This window comes from Rhinolophus sinicus, chromosome 8 (assembly GCF_057876585.1).
Source record: "Rhinolophus sinicus isolate RSI-liver-muscle chromosome 8, RSI-T2T, whole genome shotgun sequence".
Lineage (NCBI taxonomy): Eukaryota > Metazoa > Chordata > Mammalia > Chiroptera > Rhinolophidae > Rhinolophus > Rhinolophus sinicus.
In genome coordinates, this window is record NC_142508.1 from 7872420 (window position 1) to 7894698 (window position 22279).

Below are 22279 nucleotides of genomic sequence, written 5' to 3' on the forward strand. Positions count from 1 at the left end.
CACTACTGTAAAAGCCACTTCCTATATCAGCGATCTGGTCAGGATGTGGTGGGGAGCTGGGTCCATGGGAAGCCCCGGAATGCAGTCTTCCTGTCAAGACCACCCCTCACACTCACAGAGAACAGCTGAGCTCAGTTAGAGCAAGCTGCTGAAACTTCTGAGGAAAGAGGCACAGCTGTGGGCTCATTTTCGGGCCCTTCTTGCTGACGTACAGGTCCATTCACTTATCTCTGGGACCCCATCTTCCCCAAGAAACCCTCCAGGAGCCCAAGTGCAACAGAGGGAAAGACAATGGATGGAAATGGAGGAGAAAGACACGTAGTTGGGACTGAGGGAAAGGGCTGTGGTGAGCAGAGAATGTGTCGTCTGTTGGAGGGAGGTGATTCAGGGCACAATCAAATGCTGTCACAATAAACCATAAAGAGAGGCAAAGTGTGTGAAGGACCCACAAACACAGCACAGGAAAAGAAAGTTCTCAAGAGGGGAGGGGGAAATAATCCCACCGTAGACTGAGGCAGAGAATGCTTTGTGTTTGGGACCCAGATGGGATGGATAATGTTTCATATTATGGGGTGTCAAGGCCCAGAAGTCACCTTTCTGGAAACCGTGGGAGTCTGCCACAAGTAATGGGAATGAATTGTAAATGCCCACGCTTGGTGGCCTTCTGTACTGTGAGTCTTCTCCTATGGACATCGGGTAATTTCCATGAACATGGTAAAGGAAACTGGGTGCTGAAAGCTTAAGGGGTCAGTGGGTTTGCAGACAACACATTCATCCATATGTGAGTGGCAATGCTAAGACGGGACCTGGGGTTTTTAGCCATTGCTGTGATCTCTACCTGCGTCTCCTAACATCCCCAAGTGTAATACATGAGGTATAAGCATGCTTTTCTTGTACACATATAGCTTCAAGAGAGGCTGCCAGTACCAGTTCTCCCTTCCCACATCCACCCCGAAGATCGACCTCGTGAAGTTTCTCCTCTATGGGACATTGGGGCTGTGTGTCACACAGACTGCTAGGGGCTGACGTCACTCAGGCTGCCCCTCACTATGGAAGAAGAAAAATGGGGAAATGGCTTAAGGCAGGAAATGGAGATATTAGTCTCCGTCAGGATCCATGGCTTTTATCTCATCCTCTCTTGTTCCAAAATCCTTTTTTTTCTTTCTTTCCATTACTCTTCTGTAATCACTTATGTAAGGGAGAAAAAGTCTTCGTTTCTGGATGGTCCCAATCTCCTCTACCCACCATCCCCACGGCCCAGCCTTGTGAAGCCTGGTACAGAACAAAGGGTTGCGGGTTTGTGGGTACTGGTGCTGATAGGAAAATTTTTCTTCTGGGCTAATGACATTGACTTGTCTAGCCCCGCCCCACAGGAATCCCATCCCCCAATCAGGACATTCCTAGTATTACATGACCGGTTGGATGCCTTCTTTCTCCTCCTAATGTCTGAATAAGTCTCTAAAGTTCACAAAGTTCAGATTCCTCTCTTGGGGTGCTACCCATGGTGAGTCCTGCTGTGCCATGAAATAGTGAGAACTTGGGGGACCCCAGGCATTCTTCTAGAGGTACTTGACTTCTAAGTCCCTTCAGTCAATAAGCATGCTTTGTCACTGGTGTCACTTGGGAAGTCTGCACTGGTGTCACTTGGGAAGTCTGTCCCTGCACTGCATTGGGGAGTCTGTCCCTGGACCCCATGCGGCCCACAGATTTCCTTAATGGGATGAAGCTTGACAGGCCCAAATTGATGAGGAATTGTTTTCATGTCCTTCATTGCAGGAATACTTCGAGACCCAGAACCCCCTCAGGGCCTCTAACTGCAGTGGCTGTGTGTCCTGGCTTGTGAGGATGGTCCTGATTTATTCCTCTTGCCCCAGCATCCCGTTTTCACTCTCAACAGTATCCCCCTTTGTACAATAAACAACACAATTACTCTACTTCTAACCCATCCTTGCTCAGTTTCACCTGAGGAAGCATGGACGGGATGCCCAGAATTGGTCCAGAAGGATCCACTTAGGTTCTAGAAAAAGAGGCAGAGGAAGAAGAGATTAACTTCCCAGTGCCTGTGAATTGAATGTTGGGGCTGGTGTTGTCTGAAAGACAAGGAAATGGCTATAGAGATTTGGGTAGAGGGGCACTCCCTGGGTCAAGTGGGGTGTTGGGTGGGGACCAGATGGGGTTTGTAAGATTCTCCATCTCTATCATGCCTCCTGTCGAGTCATTCATCATGCAGAGGACATTCCTTCCTTCCTCACCTTGGAAAACACCAGGTGCCGACCAGCAACTCCTTCCACATCCTCCCACCTGCGAATGCCTCTACTTTCAGAACCCCAAAGATAGCCATCAGCAAGCCCACAGACCCCTTTTCTCTTCTGTGAGGGTAACCCTCCTCTCCCCACCCCCACCTTGATCTTTGACCTACTTCTACTCAGCTTCCTCCTCAGGGCTCTGCTCGCACAAGCACCTGTCCCTCAACATCCTGTCCCCCCAAACCTCTGCCCGCCAACAGCTTTGTCACTCAACCTCCCTGTCCCAGTCCATTCTGGCCCACCCAACACCCTGTTCTCTCTGAAGCATTTACTGTCCCTTCAGCTGCTCATCTCCCCGCCCTCCCCTTGTGAGGAACCAGCACACGTATGTAAAGAAGGGGAGATGCTGCCTTTGTGGGTGTTGGTCTGGGGCCTAAACTCTGTCTCCTTTGTTTTGGGACATTTTCAGTCATAACAAAAATAAGCAGCAGCGATAACAAATAAAAAATTGTACTGCAGTTAGAGAAATCTAGAGATAATTATGACTAATTGGAGGTTATAAGCTTGTGATCATTTTTTAGGCCACCCCTGCCCTGGGCCACATCCTTTCCTGGCCTGTGTGAGCTGGTCCAGAGAACCCCCTCATTTCCAGTTCCTGGATACTCAGGTCTTTGAGTGCCCAACCCCAAATCTGGAACAAAGCAAACCATCAATAAGGGACGCCATCTTCCCCACGCTTTCTCAGCTTTCCGACGTCCTTCTCACCCTGACATTCTGCCTCAAGTAATTGAGGCTTCTCTCCCCCCATCTAGACCTTCTTCCCTCTAATTGCCTCCCTCCCCTCCCCCAGTACACTGTTCTATCACAATGAATGCAGAGTTGACCTGAGTAAGCCGCCTGGCTCTGCCCAAGTGAGTGTATTCAACATGCTGCCTTTGGGGTGGCCTGGTCTCCATCCCATCAAATAAAGGTGCCTGTCGGAAGGGCTGCTTGAGTGAAACACCTCATCCCCCACTGGCCACTGCTTCCCTTCTGTAGTCCTTCCCCAGGGCCTGACCCCACGTGCCCTGCCTCTGGGAAGTCTTCAGGCTTCCCATGTCAGTTATTTTCAACTCTGTGCCTTCTTTAGGATTCTAGCCTGGACGTGCAGAGTAGAACTACACCTTACACTGAAACCCCAAAACAAGATAAGATGGAGGTGTTAAGAATAGACACAGATAAAACCCTAACGCATAAGAAATGCCACTTGAATCTGGAAGTGAGACGTGAGCATTGTAACCCACAGGTGTGTCCTGTCCTCGGCCCTGTGCTGAGGTGGGGGTTCTGGTTCACCTACGCTTGTCCTTGTGTAGGTTTCCCAGAGCCCACCTGCACACGGGGGGCCCAGGATGCCTGGGTATAGACAATGGACTCCACCTCCCTCAGGATGAACAGGAGGAAGAAGGCCTTGTCAAGGCAGAAGGTCAGTCACTGCACATGCCCGAGCACTGGTGCTTTCCCCAAAGCAGAGGTCAGTCTTCGAAGGGCAGATCTCCACAGACACCCTGAGACACAAGCAGGCCCAGTATGACACCTTTATTGCTTTAGTCTATTTCAGATGAGGCTTGAGGAGTGCAGTCTGAAGGGCAGCAGAGAGAAGGGACAAATAGTAGTGTAGGAAGGAGGTAAGATGGGGAGAGAGAGACTTCTTTAGGAGCATAGGTTGGAAGCACATAAAGGAGGATGGAGAACGACTCAGGATACACTTTGGAGCTGGCCTCAGGAATCCTTTTTCTTGACCTGTGGAAGTGAGGACATTGTCAGGGTCCCAAGGGCCGTGAACAGTAGGAGTGGGTCAGACGAGGCCGATTCTGTGCCTCTGTAGTCCCGTTACTAGTTCCCTGAGGTGGAAGGGTATATGACGGCTGAGGTCAGCCTCTGAGATCCCCCCATGTATGATGTTCCACTGTCTCCCTCCAACAAGCCTAGTCCCCCCCGCCATCCTCCTGTCCCCTTACCATGGCCATCAGCACGAGGGCACTGACCAGCACTGCATACAGGGTGGCCTTCCCCAGCAGGATCTCATACAGGATGGTGGCAGACAGGACTCCTTGATTATACGATGCTATTGGCAGGAAGGGAGAGCAGCTAGGTACCTGTGGGCAGGTATCTCTGGCCTCCACATACCCCATCCCCTCCCCAGGTGGGTGGGTTCTCTGGTCTCTGGGTCCGGAGCAAAGACCGTGGGAGATGGAGAGAAGAAGGCGAGGGTCCCTTACCTGAGGAGATGCCACACTCTGAAAGAAAAAGGAGGGAAATGGATGAGCAGATGAAAACCGGTCAGCCTGTAGTCAGCACAGACTTCAGGCCCAGACGCGAGGACACCTAGCCCCGTTTTCCTCCTGTTGTGCCAGCGGGGCCACAGCACCCTTGCAGTTCACGGGCCCTGGCAGCGCTGAAGGGGATGATGGGGCCACATCACGCAGCCGCCCGGCCGCCCAGGCCAGCAGGAAGGGGCCCGGCTGCAAGGCTGTGCTGGGCAGAGGCCCTGGGGAGGAGAAACTAGCCCCAGGTGCCCTGTTCTCCTGCATGGTGGGCCCTCGTCTTCCCGCACCCTCCCCTCTGTCCTGGACCTGGTCTTTCTAGTCTTCTCCTTGGAGCGCCCTCACCGTCTGGTCTGCCTCACACCTTGCCTGACCCTCCCAGGCCCCGCTCACCTGCTCTGCCCTGGGTCTCGGCACTGATGTTCTGGGTGGCGGGGAAGGAGCGGGTCAGAGTCCAGTTTTTCCGGTCTTTCTCCTCGAGCCCATGGAAGTGGACTTGGCAGCGGAAGTGGTTGCGGGGGTTGTGCCAGAAGGAGGCAGAGACCCTCAGCCGGCTGCTGAGACGGTAGCTGGAGGTTTTCTGGTCGGGGTACTCCTTGTAGGGCTGAGGGTCCGTGCCGACCCCACTCCGGACCTCCTTCCCGTTCACCCACCAGCTCAGCTCCACGTGGTCGGGGTAGAAGCCAGTGGCCAGGCACACGAGGGTGGCCTTCTGCTTCTCCTTGATCTCTGCTTCGGACGGGTCGAACACAGTGACCTTGGGTAGTTTCACCTCGCTCAGGTCCTCTGCAAGGGAAGGGGGCGGGGAGCAGGCTTGGTCTGAGAGCCGTCTGGGTTTGGTAGGGGCTGTGTGTTGGTGTGTGCGTGCACACGTGTGTGCCGAGAAGGGGGTCATCATAAAGCAAAATTATGTAGTAAGTCCTGCTTGTTTGGGGGTCACCATCTACTGTCTCTCCACCCCCCTAAGGTGGTAGTAGGAATGGCAGTGCCTAATATTTTCGATGTGTTATTTGATTTCTTCTCCAGCAATAAAAACTTACCTGTCTACTTCTCACCATATTAAGCAGTAATTTAAATGGGTCACTAAATTGGAATCAGGATAACAGGATCCAAGTCTGAAAATTGGCTTTGCTCACAAATGTGACTTTAGGACTATAATTTCTCTGCATCATTTTTCCTGCTCTAAAGGGAGAATCACAATGCTATGCAGAGTGGGTAGGGAGATTAAGTAATGTAAGGTTTCAGAAAACCCCTGTCCTCAGCAGGATTATTTGTATCTGAATCTAAAGGGTGAGGAGTAAAGGGGAGTTGGGGACGAGGGGGTCATTTTGGGGCTGGGGTTGTCTTCAGGTGACAGCATACAATGGCATATTTTTGTGCACTGAGGTGAGGGCACCCTTTTGTGTCAGTGTGCTCGTGAGAATGTGAGGTTGCCTGCCTTTTTGGTGGTTCATGAAATCATCCTAGCCATTCCTCTGCCTCCAGGTACCCCCAGAGTTTCCTCAGCTCTGATGTCAAATTCACCTCTTATGTCAAATTCAGAGCTTTTTCAGCTTTCTCTGCCCCTTTGTTTCCCAGTGTCACACCTTTCCCCATCAGCAAGCTTCCCACAGAAGCACCTGAGACCCCAGAGCAGCATCTCGCTGCTAGTTGTCATGATACAATGTCTGTGCTAAGCCTTTCTGCAGCATCTTGAAGGGCCAAAGGTGAAGGCATTCTTGGTAATACCCCTGTAGCCTTTCTGTTGGCTGGCTCATTTCTTCTGGGCCCGTTCTCCATTCATTTTATCCTGTTCTGTGCTTCCCATTGATTTTGTTTGTTTCTGAGCAATTCTGTTACCATGAAGAAATCTCATTTTGATGAGACTAGGTTAGCCTGGAAGATGGAGAAAAACGCTCTCCTGATACATTTCTCTGAAAGTGTAGGTCACACCCATAGGTCACACAGGATCCTACATTTGGAAGGGCCACACACTTGGTTTAATGGCTGTTGTCACCATTTTGAAGTTCAATCCTTTTTTTAACCAGAGCCCCCCGCCCTTTTATTTCAAGCTGGTTCTGCCTCCCATCGTGTCAGCTCCCCATTCCTGTAACTCCTACCTGCTAATTGCTACTACTATGTCCCTAGGTCTTTTCTGGCTGACCCCACCTGAAATGGTAACACCTCAGCTAATACCTGTAGTACTGGCTCCATCAATGTTTCTGCTTGGAGCCGGTCATTGCCCCCTCGTCTCAAAGACCCTGCCTCTGAGATGCCACCCGCCCTCCAGGCACACTACAGATGTACCCCTCTGACACCTCACCCAGCAAACACTCTGTCCTCATTGTAGAAATTAAAGATGTCCTTTGCGCCATGTGAGAGGCTCCCCACAGTGTTTATTGATGCGAAGGGTAGGACAAACAGAAACAGGCCCTTCCTTACGCTCTGCAGCACTATCTACACGGCCCTGTGGTGAGGGCAGGGCAGTTGTTCCTCCATGTCTGTGAGCCCCTCTGGGGTGTGGGTGGGCTTGCCTCTGTGGGCGTAGCTGTGTGTATTAGTGAGATTTTGTTTGTGTCTGCTCTGCTTGTGAATTGTGAAGTTTACCTTTCCTGTTCCCGACCCACCTCTCTCACACACCCACCCTTCCATTCCATCATTCACAGGCCTCACCCTGGCTGTCCTATGGCACTGGGCTCACCCTCTCCCTTCCCTTCCCAGGGATCACCTAGGGGCGTGGTGGGCAAGGCAAGCACTGAATCACAGCAATCCACCCTCGGCTGATACTGTCCAAGGGGCTTCCCTTGTAAGCCTGGCAGCAATGTTAAGTGGTAGGCTTTGTTGATGGTATTTATAGTAGAGGGAACTGAGGTTCTCATAGATTCACTTGCCCAAGGTTAGAGAGGCAGGGGTTGGGCCCCAGGTTTACCTGGTTCTAAAGTCATGTCTGTTCTCCACCCCAGCTGGTCACAGGAAACCAGCATTTCCTCTGGGCACTCTGGAGCTGAGCCCATTGGCTCTAGCTCAAGGAGTCTAACAACAAATGACCTTCCTGCACCATCCACACTGTTGAAGGTAGAATACTTAGTGTGAGGACAATGGTTTCAGGCTGGGGGAGGGGGACCAATTTGGGGGTGAATGCACCCCTCTAGGACCAGCCACGGGAGGAGTGGGTGGTGTACACACCCCCCTGGCCCTCAGGAATCTTAGGCCTACGAGAGACAGGCAGGGGCTTAAAATCTAATTAAAAACCCACATTTCTAAACAGTAAATCAACAAGGCCGGCTTGTTTTGAAGCTTTCCCTCACTGACTCATGTTTATCTGTCTATCTTCTTGGCCTCTCTCTTCCACTCGTTTGTCATCTTTTTTTCCCCCCTCCTTTCAGCCGCACCCTCCATCCACTTCTCCCAGGAGCGGGGTCAGCAGGGAGCCCGCCTTCTGCGCTCACCCCGCTGTCTCCTGCCGCGGCAGCTCTGCTCCCGGTTAGCCGGCCTCCCACCCTTTCCCCAGCCCAGACTTTCCCTTCCCAGCCTGTCTCCAATGTAGTAGCTCCGCGTTCTAATAAATCCTCTTCTCCGCCGTTCGCCCCGTCCCTAAACACCTCAGAAACAGAGACGCAAAGCCCCCCTGCCCTCCGCCCCTGTTTGCGGACCGTGAGTACCCCACCCCCTACCCCCGCTTGCAGAGCCGACCCCACCGACGGACAACTCATCGCGCACCAGCTCCAACCCTTCGCATCTTTCTCGGGGGACCCAAGGGCTGGGGCTGGAGGGCGGGGAGACGTCGGAATCTCACCTAAGACCGTGAGCTTGGTGCCGGGGCCGAAGAACTGCTCATAGGAGCACAGAGACCCAGCTCCGCACACAAACCCGGCGGCGCCGCAGCCGCGTCCCGCTCGCGGGTCTCAGCCCGGCTCCCGCGCAGCGCAGGACCAGGGGCTCAGATGGGAAAGGGCCCTGCGTCCCCGCCTTCCATCCCGCCCCGCCGCCGGCTCCCGCGGCCACTCACCGAGCACGGTCAGCCGGCTGCCGGCCCCGAAAGTCAGGGCGGCGGCTGCAGAGCACAGCCCCAGGTCTCCCCAACAAAACCGGCCCGCGCCGCCCGCGCCGCTCACCTAGCACCAGGAGCCGCGTGCCGCCCCCGAAGTACTGGGTGTCCCCGTCACGGCCCCCGAGCCCCGCACAAAAACCCGCCGCGCGTCCTGCGAGTCCCTGGCGGGTGTCCCCGCTTACCTAGTACTGTCAGCCGTGTGCCCGGGCCGAAGTACTGCGTGCTTTGGCTGTCACAGCCCCAGGGCACAGCACAAAAACAGCCCTGCCATCCCTGACATCTCGGAGCGTCCCCACTGCTGCTCCCAGCCCCCCGGGTGCCCACGCTTACCCAGCACGGTTAGCCGGGTGCCCGCGCCGAAATACTGAGTGTCTTGGTCACAGCACCAGGACACAGCACAAAAACAGGCCCCGCCACCCCCGACGTCCGGGAGCGTCCCCACTGCTGCTCCCGGCCCCCCGGGCGCCCCCGCTTACCCAGCACGGTCAGCCGGGTGCCTGCGCCGAAATACTGAGTTTCTGCGCTCACAGCACCGAGGCCCAGGACAAAAACCCGTCGCTGCCCTCTGCTGCTGTCACGGACTCAGCCAAGTACCCAGCCAACCCTGGGTGCTCCATCGCTCACCCAGCACCCAGAACCTGGATCCCCGGCCCAAGGGCCACCCCACCTCTGAGCACAGCCCCGAACGGAGCCGGGCAGCTAGCTGCTCCGCTTTCTCCATCCGCCCCACGGACCGCTCCGGGGCCCCCAGCTGCCTCCTTACCCAGCACAGTCAGCTTGGAACCGGCCCCAAAGTACAGTTGTCCGGTGTTCGCACAGCCCTGGGGACCCAGGCGCAAACCCCGCCTTCCCTGACGAGGGGCCCAAAGGGTCCAGCTCCCACTCCCCCCGGAGGGCCAAGGGTCAAGGGTCGTCAGGCTGAGCACCCCACCCTCCCTCCCACCTGGAGCCGTCATCTCACCTAATACCGTGAGCCGCGTTCCTGGCCCGAAGTGTTGCTCATTATAGGAGCACAGTGGGAAGGGGCTGCCAAGAATTCCTACCCTCCCCCCACCTCCCTTGGCACGGACTGGGGGCTCACCCTCCTTTTCCTTCCTGGCTTCTCTCTTCCCACCTCCAGAACTACCAGGTTTCCCCGAAAATAAGACCTAGGCGGACCATCAGCTCTGATGTGTCTTTTGGAGCAAAACTTAATATAAGACCCTGTATTATACCATATATCATATCATATCATCATATCATATCATATCATATCATATCATATCATATCATATCATATCATATATCATATCATATCAGACCTGATATTACATTAATTATGTTATATTATACCAGGTCTATATTAATTTTTGCTTCAAAAAATGCATTAGAGCTGGGTGTCCGGCTAGGGCTTCTTTCCGAGGAGACACAGCAGCTGGACATAGCAATCTGGACACTGCATGGGGTCCCCCCCAGTTTGTAGAGGTTGAAATCAGCTTGGCTTGGGGCCAGTACAGTGACCTTCAAATCGGAAGGGGTATTGGCTGTAGGGGTTGGGCTGGAGTTGGGACGTGTTCCAGGCTAAACCCTGCCTCGTGCTACTACTTACAACCTCTCTGGCCTTAGTTGCTTCATCTGAAAAGCGGTGTAATGTCTTTCCCACAGGGGTGTCGGGAGTTCTTAATGAACGACATATGTGCAAGTCCTTGGTCACAGGGTAGGTTTCATGAATGACCATCCCACTTTACTGCTTTGGCCCTTGACATTCGGGGAAGTTGAGTCTGGAGCAGGGAGCTGCAGAGGTGTTCGGAGTCAGGGACCCTGCAAGACTGCATAGGGGACCAGCTCCAGAGATATGTCCCAGCTACTCTTCCCATCCCAGATCTGTGTTCCCTGGGCTGGGTGGGGCTATTTTCTGAGGCAGAGCTTTTTGTAAAAGCATGTCCTTTACTTGAATCATCGTGCCCCCCCCCAGTTGCCACAATGCTACATCATGATACAAAAATGTTTCCTCCCCTATGGTGCCCTTCCCCCAACCACTGGGCAAAGGCAGGAAGCACAGGTGGCAGAGGCTGGTCTGTTTGAGGGGGTTGGGGAAAGGCAGACTCAGAGTACATTTAGAGTGGGGAGGGGCCTGGGGAAGGTCATGGTGCTAGTGGTGGTGGGGGGTGGGCAGAGAGGCCCCTCCCTGGGATGTGTACCACTCTGGGGAGGAGTATGTCATCAGGTCTCCCCTCTGGGACTCACCATGCCCACCTGCACAGACTGACATTTATAGTCAGGCAGGGTGGGAGGAGCGAGGGGAGGCTCCATAGAGCAGGTGATGGCAACGTAAGGCACCAGGTCAGACAACGTGGAAACCTCTGTAGTTCCCCATTGCTTTCTGAACAAAGTCCAAGCTCCGTGTCCTTAATTTAGTCCGCATATTTAGCGACCACACTGTGTGCCAGGCCTCATGCTGGGTGCGAGGACACCAGTCCGTCCTCAGAGTGACATACCTGTACACCAACTTGCCTTCTCAGCTGTCGTGTTACAACTCCAGTCTCTGAACCTTGCACTCCACTACACGGAAGTACCCAGCCATGTTGTGTTGGCTTTTGTCCACGCTTCTGCCTTCATGACCACTCTCCCACATGGAGAATTGATAGCATGTCTTCCTTTGAAGAGTTTGCCAGCTTCTCCTGCTCTTTCCTCATGATCCCACTCAGAAATTGAATGTTAGCCTCTGGCTGCATTTTAGTAGACAGCTCACAGTGCTATTGCCATGCCTCACCTTGTATTTCAGCTGCTTCTATTTATGAATTATCCCCCTTATGAACAGGTAAGCTTCTTGGGGACTGTGACATGGATATCTTTATTTTCTTGAAAATTAATAGCAAAACATCACAATATAGGTGCTCATTGAGTGAGCACACATGTGTATGTAAATGTGTATATATATATGCACATATATGTGTGTATATACGCTCACATATTTGGATGTGTGCATGTGTTTCAACAGAGAGGGAAGGTTGTGTGCTACGGTCTTATAGGAGGCAGGGCAGATGGCTATTTCTGGCAGGCCTTATGGTGATATCTGCTTGCGAACTGGGTCACTTTGGGTTCACTCACTCATTCATTCACTTATTCAAAGATAATTTACTGTGTTCCTACACGGAAACAAGGTCCTCTGTCAGATCCCGGGGATACTATAATAAGACACATCAATGTCATCGAGGAGCTGACAGTCAAATGAGGTGTCAGACAAATGAAGAGATAGTTTCCATCAAGTGTGCTGTCATGAAGGAGTGGACAGGACCCTATGACAGCAAGATACAGGGTGCACTTAACTCAACCCCGGGGGAGTGAGGGGCGAGAAAGCTTCAGACAAGGCTTCTTGCCGGGGAAGATATCAGCACCAAATCTTTAAGGATAAGTAGGAGTCATTCTAGGTAGAGGCGTGCAAAATGGCCGGGAAACTAGTATCTCCAGGGGTTTGGGGAAGAAAAGAGTGAGGCTGTGTGTGGAATTAGGAGGTAGAGGACAATTGTGGGTGGGTCTGACATGCCATCGGAAGTACTTAGGACTCCATCACCATGGTGACAATGAGACCGTAAAGAGCTTTTGAATGATTTCTAGAAGTAGCAATAGGGCTATTGCCTGGTTTTAGGGAAACTTTATTGTCTATCCTCCCAGGAGGGATCAGGGGACATTTACACACCCATTTAATTTACTAAAGAGACATTTATAAACGGATTTATGACTTAAACTGGAAGACGAGGATAAATTTCCAAGTCAGTGCATTGTCTTCAAACCTAGTTGGTGACGGATGGAGATGAGTAGGGTACCAGTGAGACAGCAGAAAAGCACAGGGGTGGTATACATGACACCAGGCTTTGTTAGCCAGGGGGACATGACTACTGGTGGGTAACACACGTGTTCTTCCTCAGAGCACCTTTGTCCACGTAGGACAGAAAATTCCTATGGTCAACATCACCGTTGTTCTAGGGTAAACCTCCTCACCGCCTATCACCACCTTTCACGTGTACTTAAATTCTCGGTAAGGAAAAGCAGTGCCAGCCACAGGCTGGGTTCTTGGGTACCTGAGGCGACTGTGCTTTCCTTGACAACCTCTTAACTTCTATCCTTATTGGAGTCAATGAGAGTTCAGAGGTGAGCAAAAGAGATATGCAGACACTCAAGGCAGAATCAAACCAGAACAGGCCATTTTTATTGGTTCAGTCAATTTAGGCACAGCAGGGTCCCCCTGGGGTTAGAGAGATTGCGGTCATGAGTGTGCAGCTGTGCAAGCTCATAGGGGATAGATATTGGGGATGAGTAGAGAGAGGAGACAGCTCTTGAGAAGCACTGGCTAGGAATGGAAAAAGGAGAATCCCGTTTGTGGCAAAAACAGGCTGGAAACCCCTGGCTCCGCCTCTGACCTGGCTTCAGGAATCCTTTCTCTTGACCTGAAGAAAACAAGGTTTGGGGGTTACCACAGGTGGTGAGGATTGAGAGAAAGCATGCTGGCCTCCTAGCTAGAAGAACAGGGCTCCTCGCAACCTCCATTGGGCTTCAGACGACCCCAGCTGCTCCTTCCTCCCTGGCTGTCCCACAGCAATCCCAGAGGGAAGGAGTCTACTGAGGCATGTGGGCGACCCCTTCTTCTTCCCTGCCCACCTCTGGCCCCGGCAGGGTCTCCACACTCCTGGCTCCAAGTTTCTGTGTTTCGAGTATCACCTTTAACCCATCACCCTCCCCCCGCCCCGCCGTCCTCCTGTCCCCTTACCATGGCCATCAGCACGAGGGCACTGACCAGCACTGCATACAGGGTGGCCTTCCCCAGCAGGATCTCATACAGGATGGTGGCAGACAGGACTCCTTGATTATACGATGCTATTGGCAGGAAGGGAGAGCAGCTAGGTACCTGTGGGCAGGTATCTCTGGCCTCCACATACCCCATGCCCTCCCCAGGTGGGTGGGTTCTCTGGTCTCTGGAGCAAAGACCGTGGGAGATGGAGAGAAGAAGGCGAGGGTCCCTTACCTGAGGAGATGCCACACTCTGAAAGAAAAAGGAGGGAAATGGATGAGCAGATGAAAACCGGTCAGCCTGTAGTCAGCACAGACTTCAGGCCCAGACGCGAGGACACCTAGCCCCGTCTTCCTCCTGTTGTGCCAGCGGGGCCACAGCACCCTTGCAGTTCACGGGCCCTGGCAGCGCTGAAGGGGATGATGGGGCCACAGCACGCAGCCACCCGGCCGCCCAGGCCAGCAGGAAGGGGCCCGGCTGCAAGGCTGTGCTGGGCAGAGGCCCTGGGGAGGAGAAACTAGCCCCAGGTGCCCTGTTCTCCTGCATGATGGGCCCTCGTCTTCCCGCACCCTCCCCTCTGTCCTGGACCTGGTCTTTCTAGTCTTCTCCTTGGAGCCCCCGCACCGTCTGGTCTGCCTCACGCCTTCCTGACCCTCCCAGGCCCCGCTCACCTGCTCTGCCCTGGGTCTCGGCACTGATGTTCTGGGTGGCGGGGAAGGAGCGGGTCAGAGTCCAGTTTTTCCGGTCCTTCTCCTCGAGCCCGTGGAAGTGGACTTGGCAGCGGAAGTGGTTGCGGGGGTTGTGCCAGAAGGAGGCAGAGACCCTCAGCCGGCTGCTGAGACGGTAGCTGGAGGTTTTCTGGTCGGGGTACTCCTTGTAGGGCTGAGGGTCCGTGCCGACCCCACTCCGGACCTCCTTCCCGTTCACCCACCAGCTCAGCTCCACGTGGTCGGGGTAGAAGCCAGTGGCCAGGCACACGAGGGTGGCCTTCTGCTTCTCCTTGATCTCTGCTTCGGAGGGGTCGAACACAGTGACCTTGGGTAGTTTCACCTCGCTCAGGTCCTCTGCAAGGGAAGGGGGCGGGGAGCAGGCTTGGTCTGAGAGCCGTCTGGGTTTGGTAGGGGCTGTGTGTTGGTGTGTGCGTGCACACGCGTGTGCCGAGAAGGGGGTCATCATAAAGCAAAATTATGTAGTAAGTCCTGTTTGTTTGGGGAACACCATCCCAGTCTCTGTTGTCATTTTCCCTCCATTTTGCCACCTCCTTCTCAGTCACCCCATGGATACACCCTGCAACTATATCTTCCATCTCCCTAAGGGGCATTTTGTCCCTATTTTGGGTATGCAAAGTCTCATACCCAGGGCCTTGTTCGATTATGTGTCAGGAGGGTATGTCTTTCTATTAGGTTGGTGCCAAAGTAATTGCAGTTTTTGCAATTATTTTTAACCTTTTAAATCGCAATCACTTTGGCACCAACCTCATATCTTTCTTCCTTGTTCCAAGCCCTCTTTGGTGCACGATGTAGTAGTTTAGACTCAGAAGCTGTAATAACAGTGTTGAATGAGCGTGGATTGTGAGGCAGAAGATTCTCACAAGTAACATGATCCTAGAAACCAAATTGACTTTTTAAATTATTATTTCCCCCTTTTTTTTCTTGCAAGGTAATATGTTTATGTGTTTGGGTGATAGCGCATATTAGAATTAGCCTTTCTTTCTTAGAAGAGTCACTTTTCCTATTGCATCTGACTATATCCTTTTCTATATACTATACTCCACTCATTTTTCTTCCTCCCTTCCTCTCTCTCTCTCTCTGTCTCTCTCTGTCTCTCTCTGTCTCTCTCTCTCTCTCTCTCTCTCTCTCTCTCTCTCTCTCTTTCTCTCTCTCTCTCTTTCTCTTTTCATGTAACCATCTTTGAGGAGCCAAGGCGCCTCTGGCTATTATCTTCTCAGATGGTCCACCTTTCTCTCTACACTGGGGTACATGGGGTACATGGTGGCTCGCCCAGGCTGACTGTCACCCTGAGAAAGACATTGCTTGTGAAATGAGCCCGTTCTCCCTTTCAGGGCCCAGCAGACCTCCCTGCCAGGTCTGGAATCCTAGGGCACAGCCAAGCTTTGCATTCTTCAAAGCAGTAAGAGCTTGGTTGCTGGATATGAACAAATCCCAAAGGCTGAGGTCCATTTTATCAGCGTGTTCATAATGTCAACCTCTGGTCCCTTTTATAGCCTGATGGATGGGAGAGAAAGGATTTCTGTAATTGTTTGAAAGCATCGCCTCATTTGAAGACACAGAGGGATAGAAGAAACCACGTTCATCTTTCAAGCACCCTCCTTTTTGTCAGAATTTACTGTGCCCTGTATCTGGCTCTGTTTTGATGATGGGAGTGAATTTTTGGAGTGAAAATGTATCAAACCCAGATATCTCCACCTTGTCCAAATTTGGGACATATTTCTGATTGAGACACAGGTTTGGCAAAAAGGCAAACTCTGTGACGCAGTGATGATAAGCAAGAGGAATGAAAAGGACAGTCATGAAAGGTCCTTTACTAAGGACTTTCACATAGTTAGTCCCTCACAGTTTAGGGCTGGCATTGTTAGTTTCGTTTTATACGTCTCAGAGAGCCTGAGACAGTTAAGTCACTTTCCAATTGCAGGAGCCCCCTCCCCCTTGAACCCAGGCAGTTTGGAACCCTATGATTTGAACTTTCCGGTTTTCATTACACTCCCTGGCATGTGCCCCCATCTGCAGGACAAAGCCTGATCCAGCCAACCAGTCTGGTAGGACCCATGTGTTCCCTTCCTCCATCCTAGTCTCTATGTCCAGACCAGGCCCATCCCATCCTGGCCCCACTCCTCCACCTGCCTGCTTCCTCCCAAGCCTGGTCGTGGTGTGCTAGTGTTTCATGATGGCCCCCTCACCTATAATCCCAGCCTAGATCCTGAGGTTTGGGAAAATGGGGCCTCCCGCCTATTTCTCTTCTTCATATCTTGTCTGTTGCTAAGATGGTATAAGTTTCCAGTTGTAACGGTTTATTCAGACCTATGTCCTCTGACCCCCAGCAAGGACAGTGTTTCCCAGAGACCCCCCCGCCCCCTGCAGCACCCCTAATGCCATGGCATGGACTTCTGCCCTTAGGGCTCAAGACCAAACCTTAAGCCATCCAGTCTCACCAAGCTGGTCCCCCACTGCCTCCTGAGCCCTTGAACCACTGCAGGAAGACACACATAGGTCTCTGGAGACTAGTCGAGACTGAGAAGGAAGGTGACAAAGATGAGGAGAGAGTTCTGAGCAGAAGGCAAGTGCTGGGAAGGATGTGAACACAGAAGACACAGCTATTCACCAAAACAGAGTGAGCAACGCAGGACTGGAGTTAAAACGGGAGGGAAAAGTGGAGCAGATCGGAGAAGATAGGATAAGAAAGGGACAGTAAACGACACAGCCACTGAAACAGTAGAGGCGAGAGGACTCCTGGAGAACAACGGAACGGAACATAGGGTGAGAAAACACAGAGCCCGAGGACGAAGCATGGAGCCCAGTGCCCAGGACCTCACAAACACAGAAGAGAGCGCTGGGGGAGTACGGGAGGGAGGGAGAGGGCGCCCGAGCTCCAGGGCAGCTCTGACCCGTCCTTACACCCCACTCCCGCCCCAGGGACCCATCACTGTGGTCAAACACGGGAACCCACCAGTCAAGAATGGGGCTCCATACCTGTCACGGTGAGTCTGGTGCCTGTCCCAAAGTGGAGGGGCGAATTATAGGAACACAGCTGCGGATGGCTGTGGTAAAACCCGCCCAGAGGTCTCCTGCCAGAGGCCAAGTCTTAGCTCCCCGGGAGTGGGGCTGGCCACCTTTCCCTACCTGGATTCATGGCTCTTCCATTAGGAGGAAGGCCTAAGCATAGAAAGGGGAAAGAGAGGGAAGAGGAAGCGGCTTAGGAGGGGCAGCTCCACACATGTAAGAAGGCAGGAGGAATGAAGAAGAGGGTGAGGGGGCAGATTATACACTGAAGGCTGGACGTCAACCAAGCCGCACCTAAGGGAGGCAGGGAGGGAGGCAGGTATGGCTCCATTACAGCCCCGCAGGGATAACAGAGTTTACTCAATCCCCTTCCACAGGGCTGGGAAGAGAGAAAGCGAGTCCAGGTCCAAGGGACACTGGCTCTACCTCCCTGGTCCTGCGCCTTACCTACGACAGAGAGTCGAGTCCCATCTCCAAAGTGCAGTGGCTGGTTGTTCCACAGTGCAACATGAGTGTGGAAAACCCCAGAAATGCTGGTGTGGGGCTCTGCCTTCCAGAAGCTGGCATCCACCCAGAACTCCAGGGAACTCTGCTCACCACACTCTCTGAGCCTTTTCCCTGCTCTCTTCTTAGTTCCTGGCCCCTCCCAGACGTCCTTCTGGAACTCCGACCTCACAACCCAGGGACGCCTTTCACTTACCCAGAACAGAGAGCTTGGTTCCACTGCCGAAGAATAGTTTGTCGTTACTGACACACCACTAAAGCCTGGTAGAAAAACTGCCCCTTCTGCCTCCCATTCCTTCCTCCCCAAGTCCACCTGCCAGCTCTCCTCTTTCTTTAGCAGAATTTTAACTCCCGGAGGTGGTGGTGGGGCAACTGTGCCACTTGAAATGCTGGGGTCAAAGGACCAATGGGGCCCTGTGCAATCCCCAGCCCCTATTCCTGGGTCCATCTCCTTTCTGCGTGAGGGAGAAAGATGACAGGGAGAAAGATGACAGCTTTAAGTCCAGGGCCCTCCATCTATCATGGCCATGACGGGGCACCCTTCAAGGAGACAGGAGGGTAAGGTGACCCCTTCCTAGCTGAGACTGCTTGCCTCCGGTAGGGGACCGTGGGCTTGGCACAACAGTCATGAAATTACTGGAGAGAAAGCCTGCTCCTCCTGTCTGCATCAAGATGAGAATTCAGATCTTTCTGATAAAAATGTGCTTTAGCCTGAGCCCCCAAGATAAGCTCCATCTGGATCCCTGCCCCTCCTTGCAGGGTCCCAGCCCTCCAGCCCCTACTCACTTACCTACAACAGTCAGCTGGCTGCCCTCCCCAAAATAGAGGGTGTTTCCAGAGCACAGCCTCCGAGATCCACTTAAAAACACCCCCTTGTCTGCTGAGCACCGCTGGGATTCAGGAAGGGGTTGGGGCTGGCTTCCCTCACAGAGCCAGCAGCCCTGCTTCAGACACTCTGCCCACCCTTCCAGAGCTTGCGCAGGGCTCCGGACAGTGGGGCAATGAGGCACCAGGTGGCCTCCTAGGAAATTCAGAGCAAGGACAGGTATGAGCCTCTGTCAGCGAGGGAAGATGGACCAATGTCAGAGATCAGGATGAGCTTCCGGGCCTTCTCCCAGCTCCCCGGTCTCAGGTAACTACACAGAGGGGCTTCACCATCGCCCCTCCTGCTCTGTCGTAGTCACTGAGGCTCCGCTTAGAGTTTATGGAGGACCTCTGGGTGGCTGGGTAAATGTGCCCTTACAGGGACTGTCCCCTGAACTCGTTTGCAGACATGGAGACGGTGTCTCCTCAACCAGGACCCGGGAGCTGGGTCATCCTATGTTTCCTGGGATAGAGTCCTCCCTCATCGTACCCCCCACACACACACACACCGGAGACTCTAGCCTTACCTACAACTGTCAGCCTGGTCCCTGGGCCGAAGGTATAATCATAGTTAGCACATCAGAATATGACCACTCCAAAACACACACTTTGGATGCGCTGTCCCCTGCGAGGAGCTTGGAGAGACCTGGAGCGTGTCTTACCTACAACCGTGAGTCTGGTGCCTTCTCCAAAGTAACTTTCAGTGTTCACACAGTGACAATGGGCAAGGAGGAAAACAAATTTGAGGCATGGAGCGGAAGGGGCCCTGGCTGGAGTCTGGAGGGCTCTGGGATGAGAGCTCTCCCCCTGTGTTTTATAGATAATTGCACAGATTATTTTTAACTTTTGACTCCTGGGGCCACAGACTCCATCCAGAGGGCCCTATGGCCCTTTCTCGATTGTTTCCGAGGGTCCACCAAAGGGATGTGGGCCTGGAGAGGAGGGCAGGGTGCTAAAATCAGGGCTATCTCTGGCTTCTTCCTTTGCAGAATGGGTCACCTCCCATGTACCTCCACTGACCTTGTCCCCGGTGCGGTGGGGGTTGGAATGAAGGGGCCTCCCTGAGTCCTCCCATGAGGCCATTGAGGCATCCTTCCAGCTGGGCTCTCTGCCTGGAAGCATCAGCTCCGATCCAGGCCTGATCCAGGCCTGTCCTTACGCATGGCCTTGGCTTGAAGAGTGGACGGGGGGTAAGGCAAAGGCATTCTGAACCAAGCCACCCTTGGGCTTGTGACCTGGCAGAAAAGTGGAGAGATTGTGGAGTTGGGACAGGCAGGAAGGTTTTTGTAAAGGTTTCCCATAGAGTTGAATCATTGTGGCCCCCTGTCCCCACAATGTTACATCTTTGTACAAAAACGCCCCTCCCATGGGCCCGCCCCTCAGTCGGAAAGAAGCCATCAGAGCAGCTGTCCTTTGAGGGTGTTGGAGTTAGGGGGTGGTGGTACCCCACCGGCCCCCATGGTGTGAGGTGGTGTCTGGGTCCACACCAGGTCAGGTCCTCCCTCCTCACCCCATTCCTTCTTCAGGACGTCCTTAGCTCCTCAGAACTGTGTGTCTTTGCAAGGATGCCTGCCTCAGGGGCAAGTTTTACCCCCAACCTGGTACCCGCCCCTTTGCTAGCTGTCGTCATAGTGGGGAGCCGCCCTTCTAGGAAGCTGAAGCCCCTTTCTCCCCCGGGCCACCCCCCCCAGGCCATGCTACTCAGAGGTCACACCTTTCATCTGAGAATGAGACCCCCTAACACCCAGACTCTGTTCTTTGGCCCAACTCCTAACCTCTAGGCTGGTCTGGAGGAAAATTGACCGTGAGTTGCACAGGCAGGACTTCCCTAGATAGGGACACACTGAGAGCTCAGTGTATTTCTGAAAGGGTGTGGGTGAGACCACATGTGTCCTTATGGACTTCAGATGTCAGAGGGACGTCATACCTCTCAAGGGCATGGGGACGTGTGGACTGGATATGGAGAACTGGATATATGACTGTGCAATCATACTGTCACGTAATCAGGGCCAGTCTTCTCATTGTTAACTGGAAAAAGCCAACTGCAGGATATAGTTCCTGTATGCTCCGTTTGTCTAACAAAGGGGGGACAGTAAGAATTACATGTTTGTTTGCATGATTCTGCCTAAAGAAACACTGGAAAGATACAAAAGAAACGGATAAAAATGACTACTGTTAAGAATGAGTAGGGCAGACAGAAGTAGAGTGAACATAAAAGTAAACTCAGTGTCAACTTTATTGTGTTGTTTTGATATTTGAGCCCTAGTAGCTATATTATCTATTTAAATAAAACAAATTTTTAAAGAAAAGAGAAAAATACTGCTTTCAGTAGTATTTTGAAATCTGCTACTTACAAAACCTATTTGTTTGAATTAATTTGTTTAATTAAGTCATTTCCCCCCCAAAGATCTGTTTATATAAGGAGCTGTTTTGTGGTCCAGAATTTGCTCAATGAGTCTCCAATCACGTAGGAAATGGGTGAAAAATGCATGCTTCTGAGTAGTCCTGGGATCTTTTGAGTTAAAAATCTCTAGGATTGGGTGTATTAATTTGTATTTAAATAACCAATCAAGCCCCAAATTACCCTGAGGATTTCCATTTCAGCCTCAGGCTTGGGACCCCCTGCTTGTTCCCTGACTAGGAAAGGGACAGGTGTCAGAGTGCTACCTGGTGGTGTCAAAAGCTGGGTGCCACGGTGTGGCTCTTAGAATTTAGGGACACAAGCAAAAGGGAAGATAATCTGTTTAACTCAGGTATCCCTGTGGTTTTTCATAACACGCCACGAAAAGCCAGGATGAAAGGTCATCGATTATTTTGATCACTTGGACAGTGGCAAGAGCTCTTTATTCCACACTTAGGAACACTTTCGTCAATGTAATGATTTCTTTTGTTCTGTTTCCGTATATTTTCCTGTCTTATTCACCCCCTTTGCCTCAATAACCTACACTCGTGAGTAAGTTCCCTTTGGCTCATCTAGCTGGGTACGCTCATCCCGACCGGCCTTACAAAAAATCATGCCACTCTGTCTTACAAAGACAGTATCGCAGCTGCTTTTACTCCTGATGGAGCGTGTCCTAGCTTTGTCACTCTGTCACGTTGTCAGTAGGCCCAGTGCACGTGCAGCTCCGCCCACCCCCTAAAAGGGGCTTAGACCCGTTAATGCTCAGTGGGGTCATTCATCCGCTTGGGCAGCAGGGGGCAGCCTTTCCCTATTTTTTTCTCAGACCTCAGAAACTGCAATCTCAGTGTGGCCACTTGAGGGGGTGAGAAGAATGTGGATGGTGCTCGAGGGTTCTGGAAGGGAAAGCTGGCTTGTTGGTGTGCCTTTCTAGAACTGTGTGTTGGGATGTGGGGAGGAGATACACAAATAACACCTGATAGATGCACAATTCTTGAAACCTCTCAAGCACATAAATACCCTCATTCGAACCCAAAATAGGCCTCCCAATTTCCTCAGATGAAACCAAAACCCAAAGAGGCTAAGTGAGTCGCCAGAGTCATGCAGGATGAAGAGACAGAGCTGGAGCCAGCACTCAGGCCTCCTTACTTGGGGCTCTGGGAGGCCCCGTTGTCCCTGAGGCTGCTGAGGGCCCGCCCCTCGGGGAAGACTACTTCCTGGAGCCAGACTGCCCAGGTGCCCACCCATGCCCCCTACTTGGTGTCTGTGAGATCTTGGGCAAGCAACCAAACCTCCTGAAGCCCCAGTCTCTTTATCTATGAAATGGGAATAATAATACCACCTACCTTATGGACTTCTTGTGAGAACTAAATAAGGTAACACATGTCTCATGGATCCTGAAATGATTAGTAAAAATGTTTTCACAGAG

At 52.6% G+C, this 22279-nt stretch overlaps 1 protein-coding gene, 1 long non-coding RNA gene and 2 gene segments (V, D, J or C); 1 reads left to right on the top strand and 3 right to left on the bottom strand.

Annotated features, from left to right (window-relative positions):
* The window catches only part of LOC141567572 (C-type lectin domain family 2 member L-like), a 209848-nt gene that overhangs the window by 33529 nt on the left and 154040 nt on the right, over positions 1–22279 (top strand). The gene's annotated exons all lie outside the window — the stretch shown is intronic.
* On the bottom strand, positions 3807–9300 carry LOC109436619 (T-cell receptor beta chain C region-like). The segment is given in 6 exon segments: positions 3807–4025; positions 4244–4350; positions 4505–4522; positions 4943–5335; positions 8644–8761; positions 9247–9300. Coding segments are annotated over 6 exon segments (711 nt in total).
* LOC109439431 (T-cell receptor beta chain C region-like) overlaps positions 12747–22279 on the bottom strand; it is a 60673-nt gene continuing 51140 nt past the window's right edge. Inside the window, 4 exon segments of the C gene segment in view lie at positions 12747–13006; positions 13327–13433; positions 13582–13599; positions 14019–14411. Coding sequence covers positions 12986–13006; positions 13327–13433; positions 13582–13599; positions 14019–14411 — 539 coding nt within the window.
* On the bottom strand, positions 17782–19077 carry LOC109439429 (uncharacterized). The gene is made up of 3 exons (XR_012490336.2): positions 18980–19077; positions 18379–18609; positions 17782–17807 (listed from the first exon to the last, which is right to left on the bottom strand). It is a non-coding gene; the product is annotated as an uncharacterized LOC109439429 (long non-coding RNA).